This window comes from Epinephelus lanceolatus, chromosome 12 (assembly GCF_041903045.1).
Source record: "Epinephelus lanceolatus isolate andai-2023 chromosome 12, ASM4190304v1, whole genome shotgun sequence".
NCBI classification, from domain to species: domain Eukaryota; kingdom Metazoa; phylum Chordata; class Actinopteri; order Perciformes; family Serranidae; genus Epinephelus; species Epinephelus lanceolatus.
In genome coordinates, this window is record NC_135745.1 from 12,072,545 (window position 1) to 12,098,683 (window position 26,139).

Genomic DNA, 26,139 nt, shown 5'->3' on the forward strand with positions numbered 1-26,139 from the left:
GCAGCGCACACACAAATAGAACTGACTTTCTCTGGCAGAGCAAAATGTAACATGAATTACTCTCCCTGCGATTCAACACTCGGCAGCAAATCTTGAAAAATTCATGAGGCCAGAAACAAACTCTCTCTCTTGATTCGTTCTTTCCTTCCATCTCCAATTTCCATCTCTCTTTTCTCATCTCTGCTGTTGTAAAGTAGTAGGCCTTCTTACCTCATCTTGCTCTCCTACTTTGGTCTACATTAACTTTTTCCCTTCTCTCACTCTCTCTTTTCCAAATTAAGTGCACCCTCTCCAACACTCCAATAACCTGCAAGTCACTGAGCTAGTATACTTTATCAGTATTCACTGTCAGTATCTCAGCAAAGCTCCTGAACTCTAAAACACTTTGAGATTTTGAGCCAGCAGTTTTTCTATCATTACTGAAGCTCAAAACTAGTGAATCTGCAGCTGCATTTCCAAGAAATGGAATGGTAATATTGCAAAGTTTATTCAGCAAGAAATGACACAGTACTATGCAAGTTTGAAACACAATCATTTACACATGATATGTTACTTATTTAAATGCAGTAATTACATTCCTCAACAACAAAAATAATTAGCTGCATTACTGGTTACTTCACTTTGGTCCATTAACCCAGCTCCAGCGGTACGTTTAAAAAACTTTAAAACCACATGTATTCAAAGGTCTAGACACACCAAACTGACTTCAGAGAACTAGCGAAGACAAAGCCCCCTGCTGCGTCGCCTCAAAAAGTTGCACATGAACACACCGCAAAGACTTCAACCGTCATTCAAAAAGGGAGATCGAAAAATTGTCTTGACGCTAGTAAGCCAGTTCAAAGCATATTTATGGTGTAACACAAACCATCATGAAACATTTCTGTGAAAGAGTTCATTGACTAAAGAAAAATAATTTAACCTCATGTAGCAAGTTTTCTTTGGTCTCACTCCCTGTTGACTTTAACTGTTTGTTTACTTTCCTCAATCTGTTTACCTTGTTGTGCACTGAGCTGAACTACCAATCAGAGTGATCATTAATGGCCCAACAGCGATTGATGGCTGACCATCAGCTAGATGTGTCAGGGCCTTAACAGATGTAGAAAAATAAAAAAATAAAATGAGGTGTTGTGATTTAACAAGCAGCCAACCTATGGGTTCAGTTATTATTTCAAGTCAAGAACTTGTGATACAAGTTGCAAATTGATTGTTGATTGACTGTTTCCTTATTCAAGAATGAACATATGTGTGTGTGTGTGTGTGTGTGTGTGTGTGTGTTTAATTGTGAGTATGTATATATCTGTGTGTCATCACTTAGTCTCAATGTTCCTGTATTTGTGTTTTCAGTTCCTCTTCCTGTCAGAGGTGTTACAGTGGAGAGCCCAGACCACTCCAGACCACGTCCTGTACACACTGCTCAACTCCAGGGTAAGACTTCACAGACAAACACATACACATATGTTCATATCAATATGGGGTTTGGGGGTCAATATAAGAGGTCTACACAATACCTTTAAATGCACCTACCCAGGTGAAAATTTAAAAAATGCCAGATCCCTTTCCTTATGTTGCAGCATTTGCTTTATATTAAAGTGCCTTTGTGTTTTTCATATTCAGTGTGCAGACTGGCCGAGAAAGACTGATCCATGACATATTTATTCATTCGTTTGTTTGTATGAAAGATTGTTGTACAGCATTACAGAATGGGCCAAAAGAAAAGGCATTGTTATTATTATGATGCAGTTTGTAAATGACATTGTGTTTGAATTGGTAGTTTGCATAATGGCAATATGATCCACTGGTTTGTTTACAGCTGTTCAGTACTGAGATGCTGCAACGGAAAATGTGACATGACATTGGCTGATACACACCGCTGATTGAATGTGTCAATCATCTTCCTGTGTGTGTGTCTGTGTCTGTCTGTGTGTGTGTGTGTGTGTGTGTGTGTGTGTGTCCTCATCCAGGGTACAATAGCCAGCTCTCTGACTTGTGTTCAGCTGCATAAGAGGGCAGAGAAGATCGCAGGCATGCTGGCTGAACGGGGCCACCTGCAGGACGGAGACCACGTCGCACTGGTCTACCCTCCAGGTAAACACTGACCTCATATCAGTTATCAGTATCAACTCCATTCCCTCTTCTCATTTCTCAGTTTGAACATCCTCACTTCCTTTCCTTGCCTCCTCTACTTGCATCTTAGTCCCTCTAACCTAAGATGTGAGTGAGGTAAGGAGGAGACACGAGGAGAGTAGTTGAGTAACAGGCATCTAACAAAATGAGACATCCATGATTTGGAGCTGTTATTTTAGAGTGCCGTCGATCAAATATGACGTGTGGCACAGCCGCATCATCATCTGAGATGAATTTCAAGAATTAAGATGTCGATCAAGATGGCGTGCTGAGATCGATATCCGGGTCACAGGAAGGAGAAAACACAAAAGACGCACTAAATAAAGAAGTGATAAGAGCCCCATGTCCTGATGTTTTGCATGTTGATATCAATTTCAGTTTATTTATTTATATATGTTTGGTGTGACGGCATCACTTCCAAAATTGTGTATATTACAGCAATACAGGAAATGGCCAAAAGTATATGGACAAATGTGTTAGCATACTAACTGTGTGGTCTGGGTCTGTTCTCATGGTTTGGTCTTCTTGGTTCCAATTAATGAAAATCTAAATGCTACAGCATACTATGATATTTTAGACAATGGTGTTGCTTCCAACTTTGTGGCAACTGTTTGGAGAAGACCCTTTGTGTTTCAACATGACAATAGATGAAGCCAGCTCCATAAAGAAATGATTTTTCCAGTTAGGTATGAAAGAACCTGATCTGCACAGAACCTTTGGACCTCACTAATGCTCTTGTGGCTTAATGGGAGCAAATCTCTGCAGCCAGATTCTAAAATCTGATGGAAAGCCTGAAACCAGAAAAGTGGAGACTGTCAGAGCAGCAGACTAATGCCCATGGGTACTGTAAAAAAGTAATGGTATAAATGCAGATGGATTTGAAAAGTCTGCATTATTGTGCTACATAATAAGACATGATGTATTGGAATACCTTAAACATCAAATGAACATAAAACAAATCCATTAATCGTCTGAAAAGCAAATTTCTGGTATTATCAAGTATACATGTTGGCACTAAACTGATTGAAACATACCAGAATGTTGTAACGATCCCTTGATTAGTATGCTGACATGTAAACTAGGACAGACAGGATGTTTTAAATGAAGAAGGACACAACAAAGACATTCAGAGCAGTTCAGTCGTGCAGTCAGATCGAAGGGAGCGCCGCAGGGAAAATGAACGAGAACAAGAAAGAATTGTAATTTCCCCTCAGAGACACGGAGCCTCGTGTCCATCATGACAGGACGGACGCAGCCATGCAGGACGAATTCCTAGACACGAGGAGATTGTCTTAAAGTAGCATTCAATTAATCGCCTCCAGAGTCCACTGCTCAATACTTAACCTCCTGGCCTCTGTGAGGGTGTATGTGTGACCATTTATTTTCTCCTTTTCCTTTCTCCGTTTTCTTTGCTTTATCAATTCCTCCTCCTCCCATCTCTCCTTATTTCCCTCGCGTGTCTGTCCTCTGTTCCTCTCTTGTGCATTTCTGTCTCTCTCCATTTTCCTTCCTCCCCATCTCACCTTACTTTCTCTTCCTTCATTCACATCTTCCCTTCCTTCTTTCTTGTCCTGTCTTACTACAATTATCTTCCCTTCTCAACTTCCCTTTTCCTTCCTACTCCTCCCTTTGTCTCTCCTCCATTTCCCCCCTCTCTGTCCTCCTCCCTCTACATTGCCCTTTGACCCCTCCCTTCCTCCTTGTCCTTGTTGCTACCTCCACTTTTCTCCTCACACCCAACCTCTCCTTTTCCTGTCTCCTTACTCTTCTTCCTTATCCTCCTTCATCTCTCTCCACCTGTCTTTTCTCTAGGTATCGACCTCATCGTGGCATTTTACGGCTGCCTTTACGCCGGTTGCGTGCCGATCACGGTGCGACCGCCTCACCCACAGAACATCGCCACCACGCTGCCCACTGTCAAGATGATTGTGGAGGTAAAAATGAACACTTTGATGCCTTCATCTGAGAGATTATTTATACCTTCCAAAGAGGAGGCTTTCTCATGTTTTACCACTAACAACATGACATTCATGAAGAAAAAAAATGTTATGAAGTTGAAATACTCTGAAACAAATTAGTCATCATTTCGCAGAAACTCTGAATTCACAGCAGAGAAAACAAAAACTGTGTTGATCATTTTGGGCATGTGAGTGGTAAAAAGACCCTAAATGGAAACACCAGATGGAAACACCAAAACTATTTAACACGTAGAGAGCAGATTTCCCCTCAATAAGTTTTAAATGAAAAAACAAAAACAAAAAGTAGCAAGTTTGGAAGATTTTTTCAACCCATAGTCAATGTGCTCACACAAAGTAATTCATCAAAGCAAGAATGTTGATATGTCAGGTGACACCTACACGTTTAATCAGTTTAATCTTTCATCATTCTACTCTACTCTCTCTGTATATTTCCATTCAGTGTCTCAAATAGTAAGAGATCCCTACCTTGTAGAACCTTCTCTGTCAAAAAGCTATTTTACAAAGTGGTCTTATAGCTATGAAATCACAATACAAATAAATGCTGCTGGTGTTCAACTCATAAAAATGAAAAGACAGAGTGCATACCAAAGAAAGATAGAGTGAAGGGGCAAAGGATTCGACAGCCTGCAGAAACCAGGAAACCAGCCAGCAGTCTGGAAAAATAAGTGAGTGAATGAATGTGAGTTGTGAATAACAGCGAGCCTCTTTCATTTTTTAAGAGAGCTGGCAGGAGGCGATGTAGGAGGTCGGAACTGGAGGTACTTCACTGTAAATCTCACAAGCAGTCGAATTTAACCGTTTTCGTTTCAATGGGCGATTTAAAGTGAGGCTTTCCCTTACACAGTGTTGGATAACACATTAGTTTCTGCTGATGAATGTTGTCAGATGGTAAGTAGTCTGTATTGTGTCGTGCAGGTGAGCCGGTCAGTGTGTGTGATGACCACACAGCTCATCTCTAAACTGCTGAGGTCGAAGGAAGCCTCGGCCACCGTAGATGTACGGACCTGGCCCCCTGTCATGGACACAGGTACGTACACACACACACACACACACACACACGAACAGATTTTCATCAAGACAGATATACATATAGGGGCTGTCAAGTAATTAAAAAATTAATCCAATTAATCACATGCTCTGTGATTAATTAATCACATACATCAATTCTTGCTGTGACAGTGTTTAAAAAATTTCAAGTCCAATTAATTTTGGCAGATGTTTCAGTTGTAAAGCTGCTTGATTTTGGACACAACTGTTCCTGTGTCCTCTATCACCAAAACTGGTCTGCAGTCCATTTTGCAAGGCAGTTAGTAAGTCGGTCACAGGTAGACTTACTTAGTTTGCGTCTGAGTCGAGTGTGGCTTGATGAGACTGGCTGCTAGCACTAGCATCAGAGGCTGCGCTAGCTCAGACCTCTGGGTTTGCTGTTAAATGCTTTGTGCTGAGGTGATATTTCAGGCTTGAAGTATTACTCTGGAACGAAAAATTCCTTGCTGCAGAAACTGCAGAGAACGGTGCTCCTATCAACAGCTCCATTTGGCCATTGTTTAAAATGTAAATGTTCCATTCACAGTGCCAAGCAGCATTATCTCGTCTTCCTCCATTATGTGACAAAGCCACTGTGGCCTTCAATGACACACCAGGTCAAAGGGCACCATGGATTAATTAATCATTAATTAGTGTTAATTTAATAATAATTTTAAGAATTTAATTTAAAAACTGATGAACCTCACATTCTTTAATAGACAGGTGATCAGTTCAGAAATGTCAAAACAGTGACAACAAAAAAGACAGACAATCATTGAAAAAAATTATTAAAATCATTTTGATAAGTAAAAAAAAATAAAATTAAGAATGATTATAATCTGTATATTGTACATGTATTTTAAAGCAGCACTGATTGAACCAGGTTGATTTTCTTTTCAGACGATTTGCCAAAGAAGAAACCTCCTCTGCTGTATAAACCGTCCAACCCCGACACCCTGGCCTACCTGGACTTCAGTGTCTCCACCACCGGCATGCTAGCTGGAGTCAAGGTAAAAACACACACACGGGGACACTGACACACACACTGAGCTGAATCAGATGTCCTGTTTGAGGACCAGACAAACTAAGGGCGTGTTCCAAATTGCATACTTTTCCTTTTTACTTTTAGTAGGTACTGCAGCTGCCCTTAAAGCCACAGTGTGTAGGAATTTCTCCCGTCTAACGTTGAAATCATATATTGCATTCAAACGGATAGCACTCTAGCGCCTCACTGTTTCAAACGCGTATTGCAACAACGGTAGTCGCTGTGTACCAAAAAGCTATGATAACGTTGATGAAACCATGTCATCCGATACTACATGGAGTATTCATTCAGGCTCCAACACAGACACACGCGACGCGAGTTGACAAACCCCCTCCTCACCATGCTGGCTGTGTTTACAACGTAGGACTGTTGGGGCAGATGTAAATTGAAACAAACCAATCACATCTTGTCCTTTGACAACCGACAAGTGGCTCAACCTCACACATCCCTGTCCTCGCAACACTGTGCCACTAACAGCTGTTAGCCGCTGTTAGCAGCCAGCGCCGCTACTACCCCGACACTACTGCAGCATAACAAAGTCCCACTCTTTGAGCATAATGCAGGATCATGTATTATGCAGCATCACGGGAGACGGAATCCTCATCGCCAAGAAGGTGCAAAAGGGAGTCAAAAAGGCAACATGACCGGCGATTGCATTACCATTCTCCTTCAGCAGCTCTCTCCACACGGGAAATGCTGCATATGCATGATCCTGCATTATGCTCAAAGAGTGGGACTTTGTTTCAAATTTGCCAGGGTAGTAGCGAAGCGCCTCTTGCTCCTCTCCTTCGGCTCCTCAGTCACACAGCGCTGGCCTGGCTCTCAACGAAAACGCCGAAGGTGGGGCTGTATGTCCCTTGCTGGCGGATGTATTGTCAAGATGGCGTAACATTATGGAACCCCACAGACGACTTACCCGCACAATGTACACACAATTCCGAAATTCTCCTTTTACGAGAATGAGTCAGATTATTGGTGGAGATAATAGTACACCAGTGATGACATATTTATGAATGCAGACATCGATTTTTGCCAATAAACAACTGAAAATGTTACACAATGTCCCTTTAAAATGTATGTACTGTTGCATGCAGTATGCACACAATTGGAACATCCTACTTTCTCATAACATTGCGCCCTGAACGTTGACCCTCTTGCTTTTATATCCATTATCTTGGAGATAAAACAAACGCCACTCACTAAGTTCACCAGAGATGGAGATCAACCCATAGAGCTCAGCTGTTCATATTATATTTGCGACAGTGAAATTACATCCGCAGTTTTCTGTCATTGTTATTTTTATAGTTATGTCCTATTGTTGTTTGGAATATTTATGATTATTTTGTTCACTTAGTATTCCTCTTATTAACTGGTCATCAGTCACCTGAATGCACTGTCATCTGCCATTGAGGTGTCTGACAGATTTCAACGAGTTGTCAAGCTGTCATCTGTCTGCAGCTCAGCAAATGCGACAAATCTTCTGCTTTGCAGAGGATTATGGGTCAGAATAACCAGAAAAATGTGCTGGCTTGCAAACTGCAAAATATGACTAGTTGTAATACAGCATCCTGGTAGTTTTGGCATTCTGCATTTGACATACTTTGTATTGGAACACACTAAATCATTTTTCTGGTATACTATATAGTAGGGCTGCACGATTAATCGTAATAAAATCGTGATCTCGATTCATATGCATATGCGATCTAATTTTTCAATGACAGCGATTCTGCCGGCCCCGGAGTCGGGACATCATCTTCATGAAAACAAGCGCTCCCAACGACGCAGCGTCACACCACGTGATGCAGAGCGACAGCCGGCCAGCAGTTTGGAAAGCAGCGGGGGGGGGGGGCACTGCTAACTGTAGCCTCAGTTTGTGCCTCATACACATCTGCTGGTAAAGTTAACTTAGCGTTAGCAAGCTGATAAAAGACGGCAGAGAGGCGACGTTGTGCAAATAAACCAAAGATTTATTAATTTTCTTTAGCAGTAAACACATGGGCCGATAACAAATGTGTTAACTAACTATGCTAAAGCTTTACAAGCTATTCAGGGCTGCCGACGATAACATTAACATGACGAACAGCAAGGCTACGGCTAACAAGTTAACGTACTGACACTCCTCAGACACACACACATACCAGACAGCCTCTCAGTCCTTAGCCGCTAACGTTAGCTCATGTACAACACAGGTACCACACAAAAACTTTTACAAAGGGTCATAATGTGCTTCTAGTGACTGACAAATCGCCAGCGAAACTTGTTTACACTGCAGACACGGAGAACAGCTGAGTGCCTGCTCTCATGGGACAAAGATCCTCTTAGAAGAAAGACGGATCACTCTGCTCTGCTGCAAAGAACAAAATGTGAGGCAAAGATCCTCTCTGAGGAAGAGGGCTCACTTTGCTGCAGGGTTCACCAAAATGTTTTTTATTTTGTTGTTGTTTTTTCTTTTAATAAATTGAACACACATTAAAGAACATACAAGATCCTGTAGAGAATTAATACATATAATACAATACAATAAACACTGTCAAATTAAATGAAGGAAGAGGATTTTTTAAAGGCAAATAAAATATTGGGGATTTATGTAAAAATATACATAGAGACATATAAATAATTATATAATTAAAGATATGTAGGCTATGTTAGGTGAATACTCCTAAATGCATGGTGTTGAAATGTTTAATTTTGACTTAACTCCAGGCCTGGAATACCTACCTCAGAAAAATGTTGTTCAACATTGATATTATTGTTAAAATTGTTCAAAAGCTGTAAGAGAAGACAAGAGACTAAAGCTAAAACAGGAGTGTTCCCTCTCTGCTGACCACAGTTTATGTGTCTTGTGTCTCTTGTATCAGGCACAATCATAGGCTTTGTTATTTAATGGTATTTTTTTATTATTTATTTATAATTTTTGTTACTTTTCCTTTTGTATCAGGAAATAAGCACAATATATCTTTATATTGAAAAAAACGTGAGAGAATCGTGATCTCAATTATAAGCCAAAAAATCGTGATTCTCATTTTTTCCAGAATCGTGCAGCCCTACTATATAGTATGGTAGTACTAGGATTAGAACGCATAGCAAGACTTGTCTCCATTAGTCACTTAGACAAAATAACAAGGGAAACTGGGGTCCAGATTAAAAAATATTTTTCCCTTTAACATTTAGCTCAGAGAACTCCTTTTTTAAGGTAGCAACATGCCTATGACGTAACTTTTTCCCCACTGTTGTTCAAAGATTGTTGTTGTCTTTTTCATTGAATCAGTATTTATTTTCTCGTGTTTTGTTTAAAACATTGCATTGATTGGGTAGTTAGTGGCTTTATATTATAAGTAAAATGTCATATCTAGTCTGATTTCGACAACATCAGCCCGTTTATGTTTTGACATTTGAAGAATTAAGACTGATTGGCTTGATTAACACTGATTAAAGGTCGGCAGGAGACGCCTGCATCATCATCATCATCATAGGCGCTGATATGTCTCTGTGTATATTGAGTGAAAGGCTTTATTTAACAGAATAAGATCTGTGACGGTGGTGACAGTTTAAAGATTAAAGGGCCCATTGATTCCTGCTGCAGCAAAACAAACAAACCTGCATCCTATGCTCAACTCATGTTTCTTTGCCACTATTCATCCAGTGGAAGTGCGTGCGTGTGTGTGTGTGTGTGTGGGTGTGTGTGTGGTTAAATCCAATGTAGCCGACTCTTATTAAACAAGACCTCTTCTTGTTTGGTCTCTAATCCACCCATGTTAAAACCTTTTGTTTCTCCACTCTCTGCTTACAGATGCCCAGAGAGAGAGGATAGAGGAGATTTATGTCTTTCCAGACAATAGAAAGAAACAAGCAGTAAAAGTAAATATTTTGTATGCGTGTTTTAAGGTATAATTGAAACGTTTTTTAGAAGAGGAACACTCTAAAGGTCTATTCATTTCTTAAAATGACAGCAAAAGATTAAGAACATTCTGATACCTTTACAAAAGAGCTCAAAACGTAAACCTCAAGTTGCCAAAATAGTAAAACCTAGACAGAAAATGATCTTCAGATAATGGCTGTATTTCCCACATTTACCAAATGAGATCACTCAGTGTCTTCTATTAGCTGGACCCAGATTTAACAGATTAAATGAGATCAGGGTCCTGACTCTATCCTCCAGTCGGGGCACTTTCTCTGTCTTTCTCTATCAATCAGCACGACATTTCATCAGTTATCAGTCTCACCTCTAACGACCTGAGATAACGGTATACATTAGAGATTGAAAATTGATGGTAATTGTAGATGAAATCTTCTCCAATGAAGGAGAAGCTGCTCATTTTTAGCTAATATCAAAATGTTATTTTCTCTTTTCTTCATGAGAGAAACAGGAGAATCTGTTCAGCTCTTGTTAGGGTGGAACTGCTCTGAGCTTTGACTTCTTTTGCTTGCTTTTTATGTTGGAACTGTAAAGTCAGTCATTAGTTGCTGTCATTGTAAATCATTCATTGTGTAAATCCCTGAAATGTTAACAGGATTTGTTCTAGACTGGTACAACCATGTTGTCGCCAACTGAAGAACCAACAAAACCTCACTCTGATGAGAAGTACTTTTAAAGCTATAGCCACAACCCCAAAGTTATTGTTAGGAATGCAGCCTAAGAACTAAACAGATTTCAGACATTGTCAGATGATGATTGGAGCACTGTTCTCTGACCTCCTATAGCTACATTCTATACAACTGGACAGCAGAAAGCTCACTTCACAAAATATCGTAGCTAAACAGCTATAAAATAATCCTCCCATTTCTGGTCATTGTATCATACCACAAAATATTTTCTCTGACAATGTTCACACCATCAGCGACTGTTGCTATGTATTTTTGCATCATGAACACAAAGAAACACAACAAACAAAAAAGCCTCATTAATGAATGCTTTGAGAAACACACACTAATCAGCAAAGAGGAAAAACAGGGCAGGAGGAAACAATGCCAGCATATTTTTTCATGTGCGGCTAAATTGCCTGTCCATTATGTTTAATCACCATTCTTAATGAGCAAATCAGTCAGAGTATTAGCGCTACAGCAGGCAGCGCTGGTGCCAAAACACAATGAGAAAAAACAAGGCGGTCAGTTCATCTGGTCACTGCTGCACCCACGGTTTTGTTATGCTAATCAATGTACTGTGGACACATTTCTAGTTAATTAATCGTTTTTGGCACCACCAGGGCTGGAGGTCCTGAACCCAACCTTTAGATTTTCTTTGTGTGTGTGAAACATGAAGAAACATTTACAGTTTCTCTTTTCTGCTGCAAAAAGGAACAATAACAAAAGTACACAGACCAATGAAAATATCCCAACTTGTTGCCTGACAGTAGTTACATAAAATCAGTGTTTGTTTTGAAGCTGCAGTAAAATGAAATGGATCTACTGCATGCATTCTTTTCTGAGTGTCATGTGTCTGTCTGCTGTTTAGATGTCTCACACAGCCACCAGTGCCTTCTGCCGCTCCATCAAGCTGCAGTGTGAGCTTTACCCGTCCAGAGAGGTCGCCATCTGCCTGGACCCGTACTGCGGCCTGGGCTTTGTCCTCTGGTGCCTTTGCAGGTCAGACAAAGAAAACAGTGTACAGGCATTAAAAACAGGCATTTGTGATTTGGAATCCAAATGAAGATGTTACTTAAAGGAACAGTGTATAAGATTTTGGGGGATTTAGTGGAATCTAGCTTGAGGACAGGAGATTACAACCAGCTGAAACTTTTCCCAGTTAGAAAATCCTTCAGTTTTCATTGTTAAGGAGGTTTTTACTTGGAGCTAAATCATCTGCAGAGTTCTCTTCCTCTCCAAAACAAACAGACCTGGTGATTTAAATTGGTAAAAACATTGAACAAGGCAGTTTCACCTTAAACAATTCTGTGTTCTCCAATGCTGCTTGTGCAGAGGGGTTGCAAACTATGGTGGCCCTATCTTAAGCAGTGTTTGGTTTGTCCATTCAGGGCTACTGTAGAAACATGACAGTGTTACATGGTGATCTCAATGGATGAAGACCTGCTCCCTATGTAGTATGTATTATACACTAAGAAAACATATACAGTACAGGCCAAAAGTTTGGACACACCTTCTCATTCAATGCGTTTTCTTTATTTTCATGACTATTTACATTGTAGATTCTCACTGAAGGCATCAAAACTATGAATGAACATGTGTGGAGTTATGTACTTAACAAAAAAAGGTGAAATAACTGAAAACATGTTTTATATTCTAGTTTCTTCAAAATAGCCACCCTTTGCTCTGATTACTGCTTTGCACACTCTTGGCATTCTCTCCATGAGCTTCAAGAGGTAGTCACCTGAAATGGTTTCCACTTCACAGGTGTGCCTTATCAGGGTTAATTAGTGGAATTTCTTGCTTTATCAATGGGGTTGGGACCATCAGTTGTGTTGTGCAGAAGTCAGGTTAATACACAGCCGACAGCCCTATTGGACAACTGTTAAAATTCATATTATGGCAAGAACCAATCAGCTAACTAAAGAAAAACGAGTGGCCATCATTACTTTAAGAAATGAAGGTCAGTCAGTCCGGAAAATTGCAAAAACTTTAAATGTGTCCCCAAGTGGAGTCGCAAAAACCATCAAGCGCTACAACGAAACTGGCACACATGAGGACCGACCCAGGAAAGGAAGACCAAGAGTCACCTCTGCTTCTGAGGATAAGTTCATCCGAGTCACCAGCCTCAGAAATCACAAGTTAACAGCAGCTCAGATCAGAGACCAGATGAATGCCACACAGAGTTCTAGCAGCAGACCCATCTCTAGAACAACTGTTAAGAGGAGACTGCGCCAATCAGGCCTTCATGGTCAAATAGCTGCTAGGAAACCACTGCTAAGGAGAGGCAACAAGCAGAAGAGATTTGTTTGGGCCAAGAAACACAAGGAATGGACATTAGAGCAGTGGAAATCTGTGCTTTGGTCTGATGAGTCCAAATTTGAGATCTTTGGTTCCAACCGCCGTGTCTTTGTGAGACGCAGAAAAGGTGAACGGATGGATTCCACATGCCTGGTTCCCACTGTGAAGCATGGAGGAGGAGGTGTGATGGTGTGGGGGTGTTTTGCTGGTGACACTGTTGGGGATTTATTCAAAATTGAAGACACACTGAACCAGCATGGCTAACACAGCATCCTGCAGCGACATGCCATCCCATCCGGTTTGCGTTTAGTTGGACGATCATTTATTTTTCAACAGGACAATGACCCCAAACACACCTCCAGGCTGTGTAAGGGCTATTTGACCAAGAAGGAGAGTGATGGAGTGCTGCGGCAGATGACCTGGCCTCCACAGTCACCGGACCTGAACCCAATCGAGATGGTTTGGGGTGAGCTGGACCGCAGAGTGAAGGCAAAGGGGCCAACAAGTGCTAACCACCTCTGGGAACTCCTTCAAGACTGTTGGAAAACCATTTCAGGTGACTACCTCTTGAAGCTCATGGAGAGAATGCCAAGAGTGTGCAAAGCAGTAATCAGAGCAAAGGGTGGCTATTTTGAAGAAACTAGAATATAAAACATGTTTTCAGTTATTTCACCTTTTTTTGTTAAGTACATAACTCCACATGTGTTCATTCATAGTTTTGATGCCTTCAGTGAGAATCTACAATGGAAATAGTCATGAAAATAAAGAAAACGCATTGAATGAGAAGGTGTGTCCAAACTTTTGGCCTGTACTGTATATTATGTTCAGTTTCTGCCAATATGTCCCCCTAAATCCCTCACACTGAACCTTTGAAGTGGAGTTACTTAAATACCTATTCTAGTCACGCAGGGCAGATGCAGAAGAATGGCTGAAGGCACGTTAAAGAGGAAGCTTCAAAGAGCATATTTACACCTTGACTTATGCCCACTGGTATTAGAAATGGCCAGCATGTTAGATTCAACATATATTTCTACATTATGGAAGAAATGATTCCATATCAGTACCACAACATAATCCCCCCATGCTCATCTTTCCTCTTGCTTTGTTTCTCTCTGCAGTGTGTACTCAGGTCACCAGTCCATCTTGATTCCTCCGTCCGAGCTGGAGGTGAACCCAGCTCTCTGGCTGTCAGCCGTCAGTCAGTACAAAGTCCGTGACACCTTCTGCTCCTACAGCGTCATGGAGCTCTGCACCAAAGGCCTCGGCCTGCAGACCGACTTACTGAAGGTAAAGGGGCTGAAGAATTTGTGTTTTACCTTTGATGTTGTATAAATTCAATTAACAGAGACCTCGGAAAAGATTAAAGTGGCATGCAGATATAAAAATGATCACAGACAACAGCTTCTCATTCTGCGTCCTCCTCGTTCCCCTTCAGTCTCGAGGGTTGGACTTGTCTCGGGTGAGGACCTGTGTGGTTGTAGCAGAGGAGCGTCCAAGGACAGCCCTGACGCAGTCCTTCTCCAAACTCTTCAAGGACCTGGGACTCCACCCTCGAGCCGTCAGCACCTCCTTTGGATGCCGGGTCAACCTGGCGATCTGCCTGCAGGTCAGTTGGACTTTCCTTGCTCCTGCTTCTCTCTGCTTCCAAAGACTCAGGACATTTCTTGGTGCGACACGGGCGAGATTGAACATTGACATTCGGCATTTGCATTTTGGAAATCTGGAATTTCGCTGCTTTTGCTCTCTAGGACAGTTAATGTTCCATCTTCTTCTTTTTTATTATTAATATTATTTGTAGTAAAAATTAGGTGAAGTTGAGCTCTTTATCAGCAGGTATTTTTGTATTTTGCTAAATATTTATTAGCTTCAAATGTAAAGGCATTTTAGCTTCGTTATTTGGTTAAGACAATAGATAGTCCATTAAACCATGGATTGGCTAGTAATAATAAGTTTGTGATTGTATTATGTGCATCAAGTTTTTAGTTTTAGTTTCCTTTTGTTAGTAGATTGTGTAGTCTACAAGATCCAATAAGTGTTTTGCTTTTCTATCCAGAGTCAAATTAACAGTCAGATCTCTGTGTCCACAGTAGGCCCGTTTCCACTGAAGAAGTTCCTGGTACTATTTGGGGGGCAGGAACTACTACAGGAACGTCCTCTCGTTCGGCCCTCTCAACCGCTGTGTCTCCACTGAGAGAGTGGAATACGACGAAGGTTCCTGTAAAGTTACGGGCTCTGGATGTGACGTAATCGTTGCGCGACCATTTTGGCCGGGGGGCGTAGGGACGCCGTTAGCCGATAGCGGTGTCTGTAATAACTCACTAAATGGCCCGTGAAGAAAATATTTTTTCCAGCGGATGTCTTAGTTACAACATGATTGAGCTAAATGGAGTAGTTTCAATGCTGATCCTACAACGGGAGGCTTTTAACAGATGACGTCCTGATGTTAGATTTGCTGCTGCTGTTAGCTGTCCCTGTCAGCTGCAGCCACTGATGCTTTCTAAACATCGTGATTTCCCATAACTGAATAAATACCACACATATCAACACAAAACTGCTTTGCTAGCTCAATCATGTTGTAACTAAGATATCCGCTGGAAAAAATATTTTTTTCACAGGCCATTTAGTGAGTTTTTTTTAGATGGCGGCAGAAGCTATATGAACGAGCTAACCCTCGTCTGCTGAGTTTTAAAAATGCCGGCTATTTTGTTGCTTTCTGTTGTCATCACATCCCTCCTTGAGTATATCCAATCAGCACCAAGTAAACCCCAAGCCCCAGCCAGGAGTCTTTTGGGGCCGTTCTGAGTACCTACTCCGAGGCAGGGACTTGTTTAGCCCCTGTAAAAGTTCCGGAACTCTGTCCTTCAGGGGTAGTTCCTGTGGTGGAGACACGCACGAACGGCCCCGGCCCCGTAAAATTACCCCGAAGTTCCTGCGGTGGAAACGGGCCTAGTGTGTTAAAGGAATACTTCACCCACAAAATGACAATTTGTAAATCAGTTAATCATGCAGTGTTACCTTGAATTTGTTAAGAAAACTGTTTGTCATGCATGCCTCCATGGAAAATTGCAAACATACTATTTTATTCTATTTTTGTCATTTTGTGGGTGAAGTATTCCTTTAAGTCTCGCTTAGTGTAGTATAAAGATTAGAGGTGGGGGAGCTGCGAACCTGGTCGTCAAAAATGAAAAACACATCTTCCTGTAACTCAGAGACTGTTGTATTTATATGTTGTATCTTGTGTATCTAACCTCTCTTAAAAAAAACAGTAAGACAGTAAGACATGTATTTGTAAGATAAATCAGCCTAGTGTAAGATGTACAATCAATAATTCTGAAAACCCCTAAATGTAGTATTTTGACATATCCTAGTTTCATTTTACATAATACTCCTACTGATTGCCATAAATTACATTAATTCTGAAGTCTGAAGTTTTTGACACCTGGTAACGCTAATGTAGCATACTGGAGTTACAACTCTTTCTGTGACTGAAACTCTGATGATTGGATGAATTGGTAACTAACTTGCTAGATAGGTGGTTTAGAGTTATTGGAAGGTGTTTTGATGGAAGTTATTAGTTTCTTCCTGCTTTTAGTCTTTGTGCCAAGCAAGGCTAAATATGTCTTCGACCATCTCTATACTGGATGCACAGAGAAACTGATATCCATCTTCTTGTCTTTATATAAATGTTTAGTTCTGTTTGAACTTTCTGTGCGGATTAGGAACTTCATTTGTGTTTTTCTTCTGTGAAAAACAATTTCCTTAGAGGTTGGACAGAGAAATGCTTTAACAGAATATACAGAGAATGGACAGTTCTTTAAGGAAAGTCTGGCTGATGAATTGGTGCTTTCAGGGACAGTGAACTCAGTGATCTCAGAAACAATCCTAAACTGATTTTCTTACCCTACAGTCTTTGCAGGTTGGAGAAACCACATAACTGCAATGTTGGCTGTATTGCATTGAAAGTTTTTATCGTGTTTAATCAGATGGATGACTTTCCCATCTCCTGCGCATGTGAAACCTTTCCATTTCTGGCTTTGAAGTATAAAACTATACATGGATGTCAATGCAAGAATAACCAAATGCACTTCTTGCTGATACAGGGTATGAAGCCTGTGACAGTGACATGATTGTGGGCAACTAGATTACAAGTTTACAGGGAGATAACAGTCTCTGTAGTTGGGCAAAACATCCAAATTAAAGCCACAGTCATTCTCTAGTCATTCTCTTTTCTGTTTTTTGAGGCATTCAGTCTTTTGTCTGTTTGTCCCTTGGGTTCGGCGTCATCCCTCCATTTCAAGCTGATCATTGCTTTTACATTTCGGATATGATTTGCAGCAGTGGCTAAAATTAGGTTATTCCCAAAGTTCATACATAAATGTCACAGATTTTTTCCATTTGTCATTTCTTGTAAATCCCGTAGAAAAACTGCAGAGGAAGAAAAGGATCTTTTGTGATTTGCTCTAGATAATTAAATTACGGTTATTTCCAAGTTACAATTAAATTAAAACATTGCAGACTGTTTAATAGATTCTAATGGTAAGAGTCAGTGAGAATTCAAGCCTTTACAAAGAATTTAATATATTATTTCAGATTATGAACATAATCTAATCAGTAGTACAATGTTGTTCTGCAGAACAGTGATTTATAACTGCACGGCTTCAATCTACACTAATATTACGGCAAAACAACTAATATTACACAGTATATTGAATGACTGTTCTGTGATCTAAAATAACCAAACTATTTCTAGCAGCTTTAAATGACTAAACTAACATTTGGCTGAACAGTTCTTCCAGTCCTGACTGCTTGTTTTGTTTCTTTGAGTTTTCCATTTTGACATTTCTCTTCCTTCCCTGCTCCTTCCTTGTTTTAATCATAACCCCGCCCACATATCTCATACTTGGTTTTGTCTCCGCCCTCCCTCCTTACCTCCTCCTCCTCCTCCTCCTCCTCCTCCTCCTGTTCCTGTTCCTCCTCCTCCTCCTCCACCCCTCTCTGCTGCTGTAGCCTCACAGGCTGGGAAAGCTTGCCGACCAGGTAGGGAACCACCATCAGTCCCCCCCACCCCAACCACCACCACCTCCACCCCACTGCTTGTTGGCACATCACTCATCAACTGGCTTTAGATCAGCATTTTTAAGGATTATTTTGAGTATTCAATACTTCCTGTAGTGTTGAACAGTGTGGCAGACGACAGGAGGTGTATTCAGTTTGGATTCACCAAAGTTAGGGCTTGGTCACACCAGCATTTATGACGAATTGATTGAATAATAGGCCAAAATCAACAAAGTTCAATGGAATGGCTGCAAAGGTAAAGTAAATTTGCTCAGTGTTTTCACATTGAGCTCAACTTTGAATTGAAGTTTGACGTGCAAATCTGCACCATTGACCAACTGCAAATTATCTTAAAGGGAAACTCCACCTGTTTTACACATCTAAGTGTGTTTACATGTGTTTCCAGATGTGGGCAAGTACTACTGTATATTAGGGATGGAAATCTCAAGGCACCTCATGACTGGATTCTGATTTTGGGGGCTACTATGCGATAATGAAACAATTATGATGCATCAAAAAATTTTGATACCTATACATGATTTATTTTTTTCTCTTGCTACTTTTAAAAATAGCATATTTGTAATGATCCATAATTGAAATACTTACTTACATACTGTGTGGCTCTAGTGCAGGTCCTTTTTCCCCTCAGCTGTATAGCAACCAAAATGTTTCCATACACTGCTGCATACACTATATGCTCATGAGCCAGAGGGTGTTGGTCAGATTGTATTCATTTGCAGTTGCTCACATTTAGTCATCCTCACTACAACTCAAGAAGTAGCCTAGCTTAGAGCGTGAACATGATGCACATGTTTGCTTTTGTCACGTTTTACCATCTGGGTTGAATCAGCCGTAAAGAACATACCGCATATATGAACAAAAGCATTATAAAGCTTTCCGTGTCTCCAGCGGGGGGCTGTGTGAAATCTGATAAATTCCCTCAAGTGATGTCACTTGAGTCAGCATCAGTCGGGGCTGAAGACCACAAGTTCGAGAATAAATTTTAAAAAATGTGGAGGTGTTGAGTTAGAAAGAAGTGAGCTCACCAGACCTCTGTAGAGCGCTGCTCATGTCTGCTGCAGGCTAGAGAATCCTGGCTACATTAGCTTCTACTAGCATAAAACACCCCAAACTCCACAAATGAACAATCAGTGGTTGTGTTGCATTGCGGGTAACGTTGGCATCAGGTTTTGACATGGTTATTTTGAAATTGTCCATCGTAAGTCTGACAGTGTATGAGGAAACAGAGAGACAAAGAGTATGAAAATTGAGGACGCTATCGCTATCACTGTAGTTTACCATTTTAAGAAAAGTAACGCAGCATGGTCTGTACTCAACAAAGTTATTGTTAGGTTAGAGACTGACAGCTATCTACGGTGGTAAGCTTTCAGCATCACCTGCAAAGACATGAAAATCAATTTTCTGGAGCCACTTTCTGGTGTGACCGGCCACTTCCAATAGATTCCAATGGTGATCCAGTATCATAACAAAAAACATGTGTTGAACATTTCAAAAAGTCTACAGAAACTTCTCAAACTGCCTCTCCACCATTGGTCTGTATGTTCCACACAATTTTTAATCAGTAGTTATGTATTCTTCTTCTGGTGGAGTTTTAAAGTAAGAAAAGTAGTTTATTTAGCTCCCCTGTGGAGATGATGCTATCTGCCATTTTGTGCTCTGGGTGTGTGGGCTTCTGACTCCCAGCATGCCGCTGTGTGTCCGATGGTGGGCTCTGTGTACCGTTTCCCTCTGCAAAGGTTTCTAATCACCTCTGACAGAGAAAAGGGGGATGGAGGGATGGTGGAGGAAGAGAGAGGTCGGAACGGGGGTCTTTATCTCTTTCTTTTTCTCTGATTTGATTTGGAGTTTGCACTCACACTCACATTTAGGAGTACAGCTGTCAACACAGAACGAGGAGATTTAGCTGAAAAATACAACATCCGCATAGGTCCAATCATATTTCAAAGATTTTATATGTGTAAATATATTTTCAGGGTTTTTATGTACCAGGATGTAATCACATCATCATCACCCCTTTTTTCCATCTTTCTTTTCTCCTGGCTTGGAATCACTTTTCCCTCTTTTCTTTCCTCTAAATGACAGTTTTATTGTGACGTTTTGTTTGCATGTCAAACAAGAAGAATATGATTATATAAAGCATTTTTTTATGTTGGGATATATCTTTGTTTTTATTTTAATCTGTTATTATTCGCTGATTTCATTCAAAAATCATCCCACTGCTGTCACTCCCACATTGTTCTCCCCTCCATTTTTTAAAATGTTGTAGAGGTTATGTGGGATCCCGTCTTTGCTCTCAAACCCAAAGCTCTTCCCCCCTGCTGTGGAGGGAAAGCTTGTCTCTTTGAGCACTAATGCACGAGCAGTAGCATCCACTGGTAGGAGCAGTAGTAGTAGAAGTTTTTGTCATGCAGTTGAATTATGGCACTAGTTGTATAAAAGGACATTGTGTGACTCTGCAATGTTAACTGTTGTTGTTGGTGATTCTCAGGGCACCTCAGGACCCGACCCCACGACTGTGTTTGTTGATATGAGAGCGCTACGGCATGACAGGTGAGTGAATCACACATTTAAAACTGACTTATTCATTGTTATGTAACCGAGAACTAATGAAAGTAGATGCTTTCCCAGGTGGAAGTCAAAACAAAGATGAATCAGTCATTACCTTATTGTTTCTCAGTCTTTTTGCAGTGATAAATTATTATGTGGTTTACAAAATATCTTCCCATAACTCCACAACATTCACTGGAGATGTTAAAATATACCTTTACTTTTCATCATTATTCACTTTCTGTGTTTTTTTTCCCGTGTTAAGATGGCAATTTCTGTAAATTTTGTACATACATTTGTAGTACAAAGAGGACGATACCTAATGATGTTGGTAATCTCTTGACCTTTCATTTGGTGCCACCAACATATAGAAATTTCCAACAATCCATCATTTAAGTTCATGAGAGAATCTCTTTAAATATAATGTCCAAGTTGGTGTTAGCCACAGTTACACTGTTAATCTGTCTATGTAATCCATGCTAAAGCTAGTTAACATGCTAAAAGTCAGAGGTGGGGACTTGATTCACATGACTTGACCTTGAGTCACAAATATGAAGACTCTAGACTCAACTTGACAAAATAAAAAAAAAGACTTGAAACTCAACTTGGACTTTAACATCAATGACTCATGACGTCACTTTGACTTGAGCCTTTTGACTGGAAAATACTTGATACCTTCCCCCAAGCAAAGAGTAAAAAGGACGTTATTTAAAAAGCCTGCCACTAATCAATTTATTTCCCGAATCAACTAGCAGCACTATTCATACCCTGCAACGCAAGTCAACGCTTAATTTCCCAGATCCACTTTGTTTGAACCAATCAGACAGCATCCAATCAAGTTGAACCATAAAGAACTAATGTTATGTTACTCAGCGTGGAAATGTATTGGGGAAAAAAAAATCATAACAAAGATAATTTTGTTTGCACACAAAAACAAATTACAAGATACAAAACATGCAGGTTAGAAAGCAGATTTCAGTTATTTTAATACATTGTTACTGCATTACATTTGGTTAAGGGAACATTGTGACTTGTTCAGGACTTGAAACTCAAAGTTTAGAACTCGGGACTCAACTCAGGACTCACCGGTCTCGACTTGGGACTTGAGTGCAATGACTTGAGACTTACTTGTGACCTCCAAAACAATGACTTGGTCCCATCTCTACTAAAAGTTACAGAATCAATGTTAGTATATGGGTGTTGTTAGCTTGCAAATGTCAGCTTGCTAAAATTCAAAAGCTAACATGTTAGCTACAAACATGCTAACATACAAATTTGCAATTATTGGTTGTTTTTGAGCTAAAACATAGAAAACCATTGATATGGTGCTTTTGAATGTCATTTTCAGCTGTAGGCGTGTGTGGTTGTTCTGGACAACAGTTCATTGTGTTCTCACCCACTCCCAATATTATCTGTTACATCATACTCATAATGTGAAGAGGTAATTCTTGATTTTATTCTGCAGTTAGTAATTTCCCAATAATTCCTTTTGAGGGTTCCTAGAAAAAGCTGTGTAATTTAATACTAATCATTTTAAGAAAAACAAAATAGGAAGTTACTTTGAGGTTGGTTTGTTTTATTGAATTTAAAGCTGTACAGTAATAAGCTCTCTTTAAACCCCACTGAATATCTGTTATATTTCATTTTTTATTGAATGTTTTAATTCTCCATAAGTGGTGAATTATACGCCTGCCTGTTGACAGATTTCACATTTTTGCACATCACTTATTCAGGAATAATAATTGGGAGTGTCCCAACTGAACATCTTTTCCAGGAGCCTTCCTATGAATAAACATGTTATGTACAGCCTCCTTTCTAGGAAGTGATAGTAAATGAGGGAACTTGTGAAATGAAGCACTCAATTAGGCCCTATTGATTTTATGTGAGGAAATTTAAATACAGATACATAAGTGTCTAACAAACTACTTTTAGAACAAGTCTTAATAAACCCCTTAAAATCAGCTTCTAGTTAATATTTTAACTACATTTGATTTAATTATGGGTTTTTGGATTGTCAGGCCTGGTTGTCCTCTTGTATATTTCATCTCACGACAGATCTGTTTTCCATCAGTGAAACAGATTCTGTGCCCACAGCATTTTGTGTGGCTCCTGTGGGATTTCGTGCTGTAGCAGTCTCTCCTGGGCAGCTTCAGTGTGAATGTGGTGAAGTTTTATGAATGAGTAGCAGCAGAGTGTTTGTGAATGGAGAGCATGCAGCTCAGCAAACACTCCCAGAATATATAAAGTGCTTAGTAAAGTTGGGCATTATTCCAGTGCACGACTTGTTCTACAGCTAGGAACCATCACCCCTGGCTGATCGTAAAAGTTTGAATATAATGAGAAGCTGAAAAGTTTCTTCAAGACAATATGACAATTCCAGGCATGTCAGCTTGATGCCCCGGCTGTCACCCTCACAGCCTCTAAAACACATCCAGTCTGAGAACGATGCACTTATATCCCATCAAACCCAGTGTGAGTCACATGTCATGCTGGGTGACACCATAAATAGCAACTTGGGAGTCTCCAGAATTTGTTCTGCCAGAGTTTTGGCTTTGGGGGAGAAATCTGACTTTATGAACCAACTGGAGGTTTGAAAATTGCCACGAGGGTTCAACATTAGTGTCAGATTTCATCTCTTACGGTAGTGAAACTGTCAATTTCCAGGCATCAGAGATGGACAACAACTCCACAATGGCAAGCAAGACTTAAATTTATTCAAATATCTCCTGGCAAGGTGGTCCGCTGGGATTAAAGGAACAATACTGAGACCACTTCAGCTCAGACAGACACCAGCTCACAGCTGACGATGTAAAATTAAGTTTAAACACGTCAGGAGCTGTTTCCAGAAAGTTTCCCAGCATGTCTGGAGAAACATCAGCTTCCTGTTCTGTGATCCAGCAGGTCATTATGGCTTTCAGCCTGCGACCGCTCTGCTGTCATTTCCCCCAGAGGAGTCACAGTGCATGAAACAACGAAGCTGCTCAGTCCTGCTGTGTATAAATATAACTGTCAGTGTGCATGATTACATGTAATCACTGTTGATTTAAGCAGGCCTGTTTCTAACAGAGAGACACTCTGTGTTTCTCGTTTATGATCTGACCAACCACTTCTGTCAGGTTCCTTTTTGAGGATCAATATTTTCATTTTAATTTTAACTGTAAAGTAAGTAAGTATAATTATTGTTTTTTGGTCAACATTCTTTGTAACTTCATCTCAAATTATGTATTTACAGATTAAATCTGTCCTGTCCCAGGTCACAGTGCTCCTGAACATGTTGTGTTTATTATGGAAATCAAAGCCTTCAAAACCATAAACTAAAAAAAAAAACATGAAATACTTTATTCTCAGAAGAAAAAAAAAATATTTGGGTCTTTATCAGATATTACACATGTCAGTCACGCCATGTCCTTTTTAAAAACACAGAGGCAAAAACAATGAAACAATGAAAATATACTCAAAAAATTACAAATATTTTACAAAATGAATTATATACTATGCAGGATTTTCCCTTAAAACAATGTATAAGCTCATTCAAAAATAATCCCTCTCAGTCATCACTTATGATCCACTAGCAGTGGCAGTTTACATATCTGCAGGGACTGGTTCCAAAATGACACGGAATCTGGGGTTGATGTCACTTTCACTTTCGCTGATGACTGTGTTTACAATCACTAACCAGTAATTCCTGCATTATATACTGTACCTTTAAAAAAATGAAATTTTGTATGTGTAGTTCACATTATCGGGACGTAAATGTGTTCCTCATTGGAGTGTCTTTATGTTTGTTTCTGTCCTTTTTAATTAAAACAATCTTGTTTCCTTGAATCTGTGTTTATGTTGTTTAGTGAACAGATTTCGTCTTCTAATGCTGCAGATTTTGTTTTGTGTTTTTTGTACAGGGTCAGACTAGTAGAGAGGGGGTCACCACACAGCCTGCCTCTGATGGAGTCTGGGAAGGTGAGGTGTTTTTTGTTTGCTCGCTTTTCTTGCGGTTAAAATGTTGAAATCATTTAAATGTTGATGTTTTGTCTCTGGTTTCTGAACAGATCCTGCCCGGGGTCCGAATCATCATCGCCAACCCAGAGACAAAGGGACCAATGGGAGAGTCGCATCTGGGCGAGGTTTGTCTACAGATCACTTTTCAAACAAACAAAGATTATGAGTTTTGTGCTTTCCTGTTCAGTTCTGACATGACCTTCACCTATCGGCACTCGATATTTGACATTAACATGGACAGACTGAAATTAAAACACACTCTGCTTGTACTCACTTGAAGTTGGCACAACTTTGATCTGATTAATTATTCCATTTTTTGTTTTTCCCAGTGTTAAGAAAATATTTCTCAACATTTTTATAAATGAGTAGTCAACAATATGAGTAAACATTTAATAGGCAAATTGGGGCAATACTAATTATAATACTTATTAAAATTATTATCCCTCAAACTATCTGTTGGATTAGGCAGCTAGTGATATGATAGAAAATTGCATTTTAAACAAAAGTTATATCATCTGTTTATCATTTAAAGTAGTCTATTAAACAAAACATTATTGTTTCTGCTACAGTGTTCTTATATAATTTTAAACAAAACTAAACAAGATTAAGTTGCATATTATTGTAGGAATTTATATTTGATTTTTTTGGTGTTGTTGTTTTTGTTTTTATTATATAGGAGTCATCTGATTTGTGACAGCTTATATGAAAAATCAATAAATTACTTATTACAGTAAGAAATAGAAAAAAATCAATGGAAGACAATGGTTTGTGATGGGATTTATCCATTTATCCTTTTGCCTAGTCATTAATTAATTGAAAGTTAATTGATAAATACATAAACAAACATAATCAGTCATACCATCATGTCTTTTTTTTTTATGAGTCAGTTTCTGTCTTTTACACATTAGATATTAGAGCAGTATTTCAGCAGTAAACAGCAGAACTTTAACAAGAGCTCCACCTGCTCCCTGATGTATGTTTGTAGATCTGGGTGCACAGCGGCCACAACGCCAGCGGTTACTTCACCGTCTACGGAGACGAGGCGCTGCAGTCGGACCATTTCAACTCCAGACTCAGCTTCGGAGACACGCAAACGGTCTGGGCTCGAACAGGATACCTGGGCTTCCTCCGCAGGACCGAACTGACCGACGCCAGCGGAGGTGAGGACGTGATGGGAATGATCAGTTGGTGGAATGATGTGAATGTGTGATTGATGGGGCCGACACTGACCTTTAGTGTTCCCGTGTAACAGAGAGCAGGATTAAACAGCTTCAGGGCGGATTTTAAGTGCTGCCAACCCTGAAGGAATCCATTAGTTAGGTTTTCACTGGAGAGTTATGTGATGGTCTAAATGCTGTTTGAGAGGAATTTCCTGTCTGATGAGCACCAATCTGTGTCACTGCTGTGTTTTATTGTTTTATATATGTCTTGATCAGATGTTAACACACTGAATATTGGTAGAAA

At 40.0% G+C, this 26,139-nt stretch overlaps 1 protein-coding gene across 8 annotated transcripts in view; it reads left to right on the forward strand.

The window, feature by feature from the left end:
* Positions 1-26,139, forward strand: part of LOC117271387 (disco-interacting protein 2 homolog C) — a 255,882-nt gene that overhangs the window by 225,897 nt on the left and 3,846 nt on the right. For 6 of the 8 annotated variants that reach the window (XM_078172954.1, XM_078172953.1, XM_078172957.1 and 3 more), the window contains 13 exons: positions 1,345-1,425; positions 1,962-2,085; positions 3,937-4,058; positions 5,019-5,130; positions 6,030-6,139; positions 11,627-11,757; positions 14,175-14,343; positions 14,492-14,662; positions 18,064-18,093; positions 20,621-20,682; positions 24,579-24,636; positions 24,726-24,800; positions 25,661-25,835. In XM_078172954.1, coding sequence (XP_078029080.1) covers positions 1,345-1,425; positions 1,962-2,085; positions 3,937-4,058; positions 5,019-5,130; positions 6,030-6,139; positions 11,627-11,757; positions 14,175-14,343; positions 14,492-14,662; positions 18,064-18,093; positions 20,621-20,682; positions 24,579-24,636; positions 24,726-24,800; positions 25,661-25,835 — 1,420 coding nt within the window. The remainder of the gene's footprint in view (positions 1-1,344; positions 1,426-1,961; positions 2,086-3,936; positions 4,059-5,018; positions 5,131-6,029; positions 6,140-11,626; positions 11,758-14,174; positions 14,344-14,491; positions 14,663-18,063; positions 18,094-20,620; positions 20,683-24,578; positions 24,637-24,725; positions 24,801-25,660; positions 25,836-26,139) is intronic. The other 2 variants (XM_033649511.2, XM_078172955.1) reach the window with 1 other exon arrangement.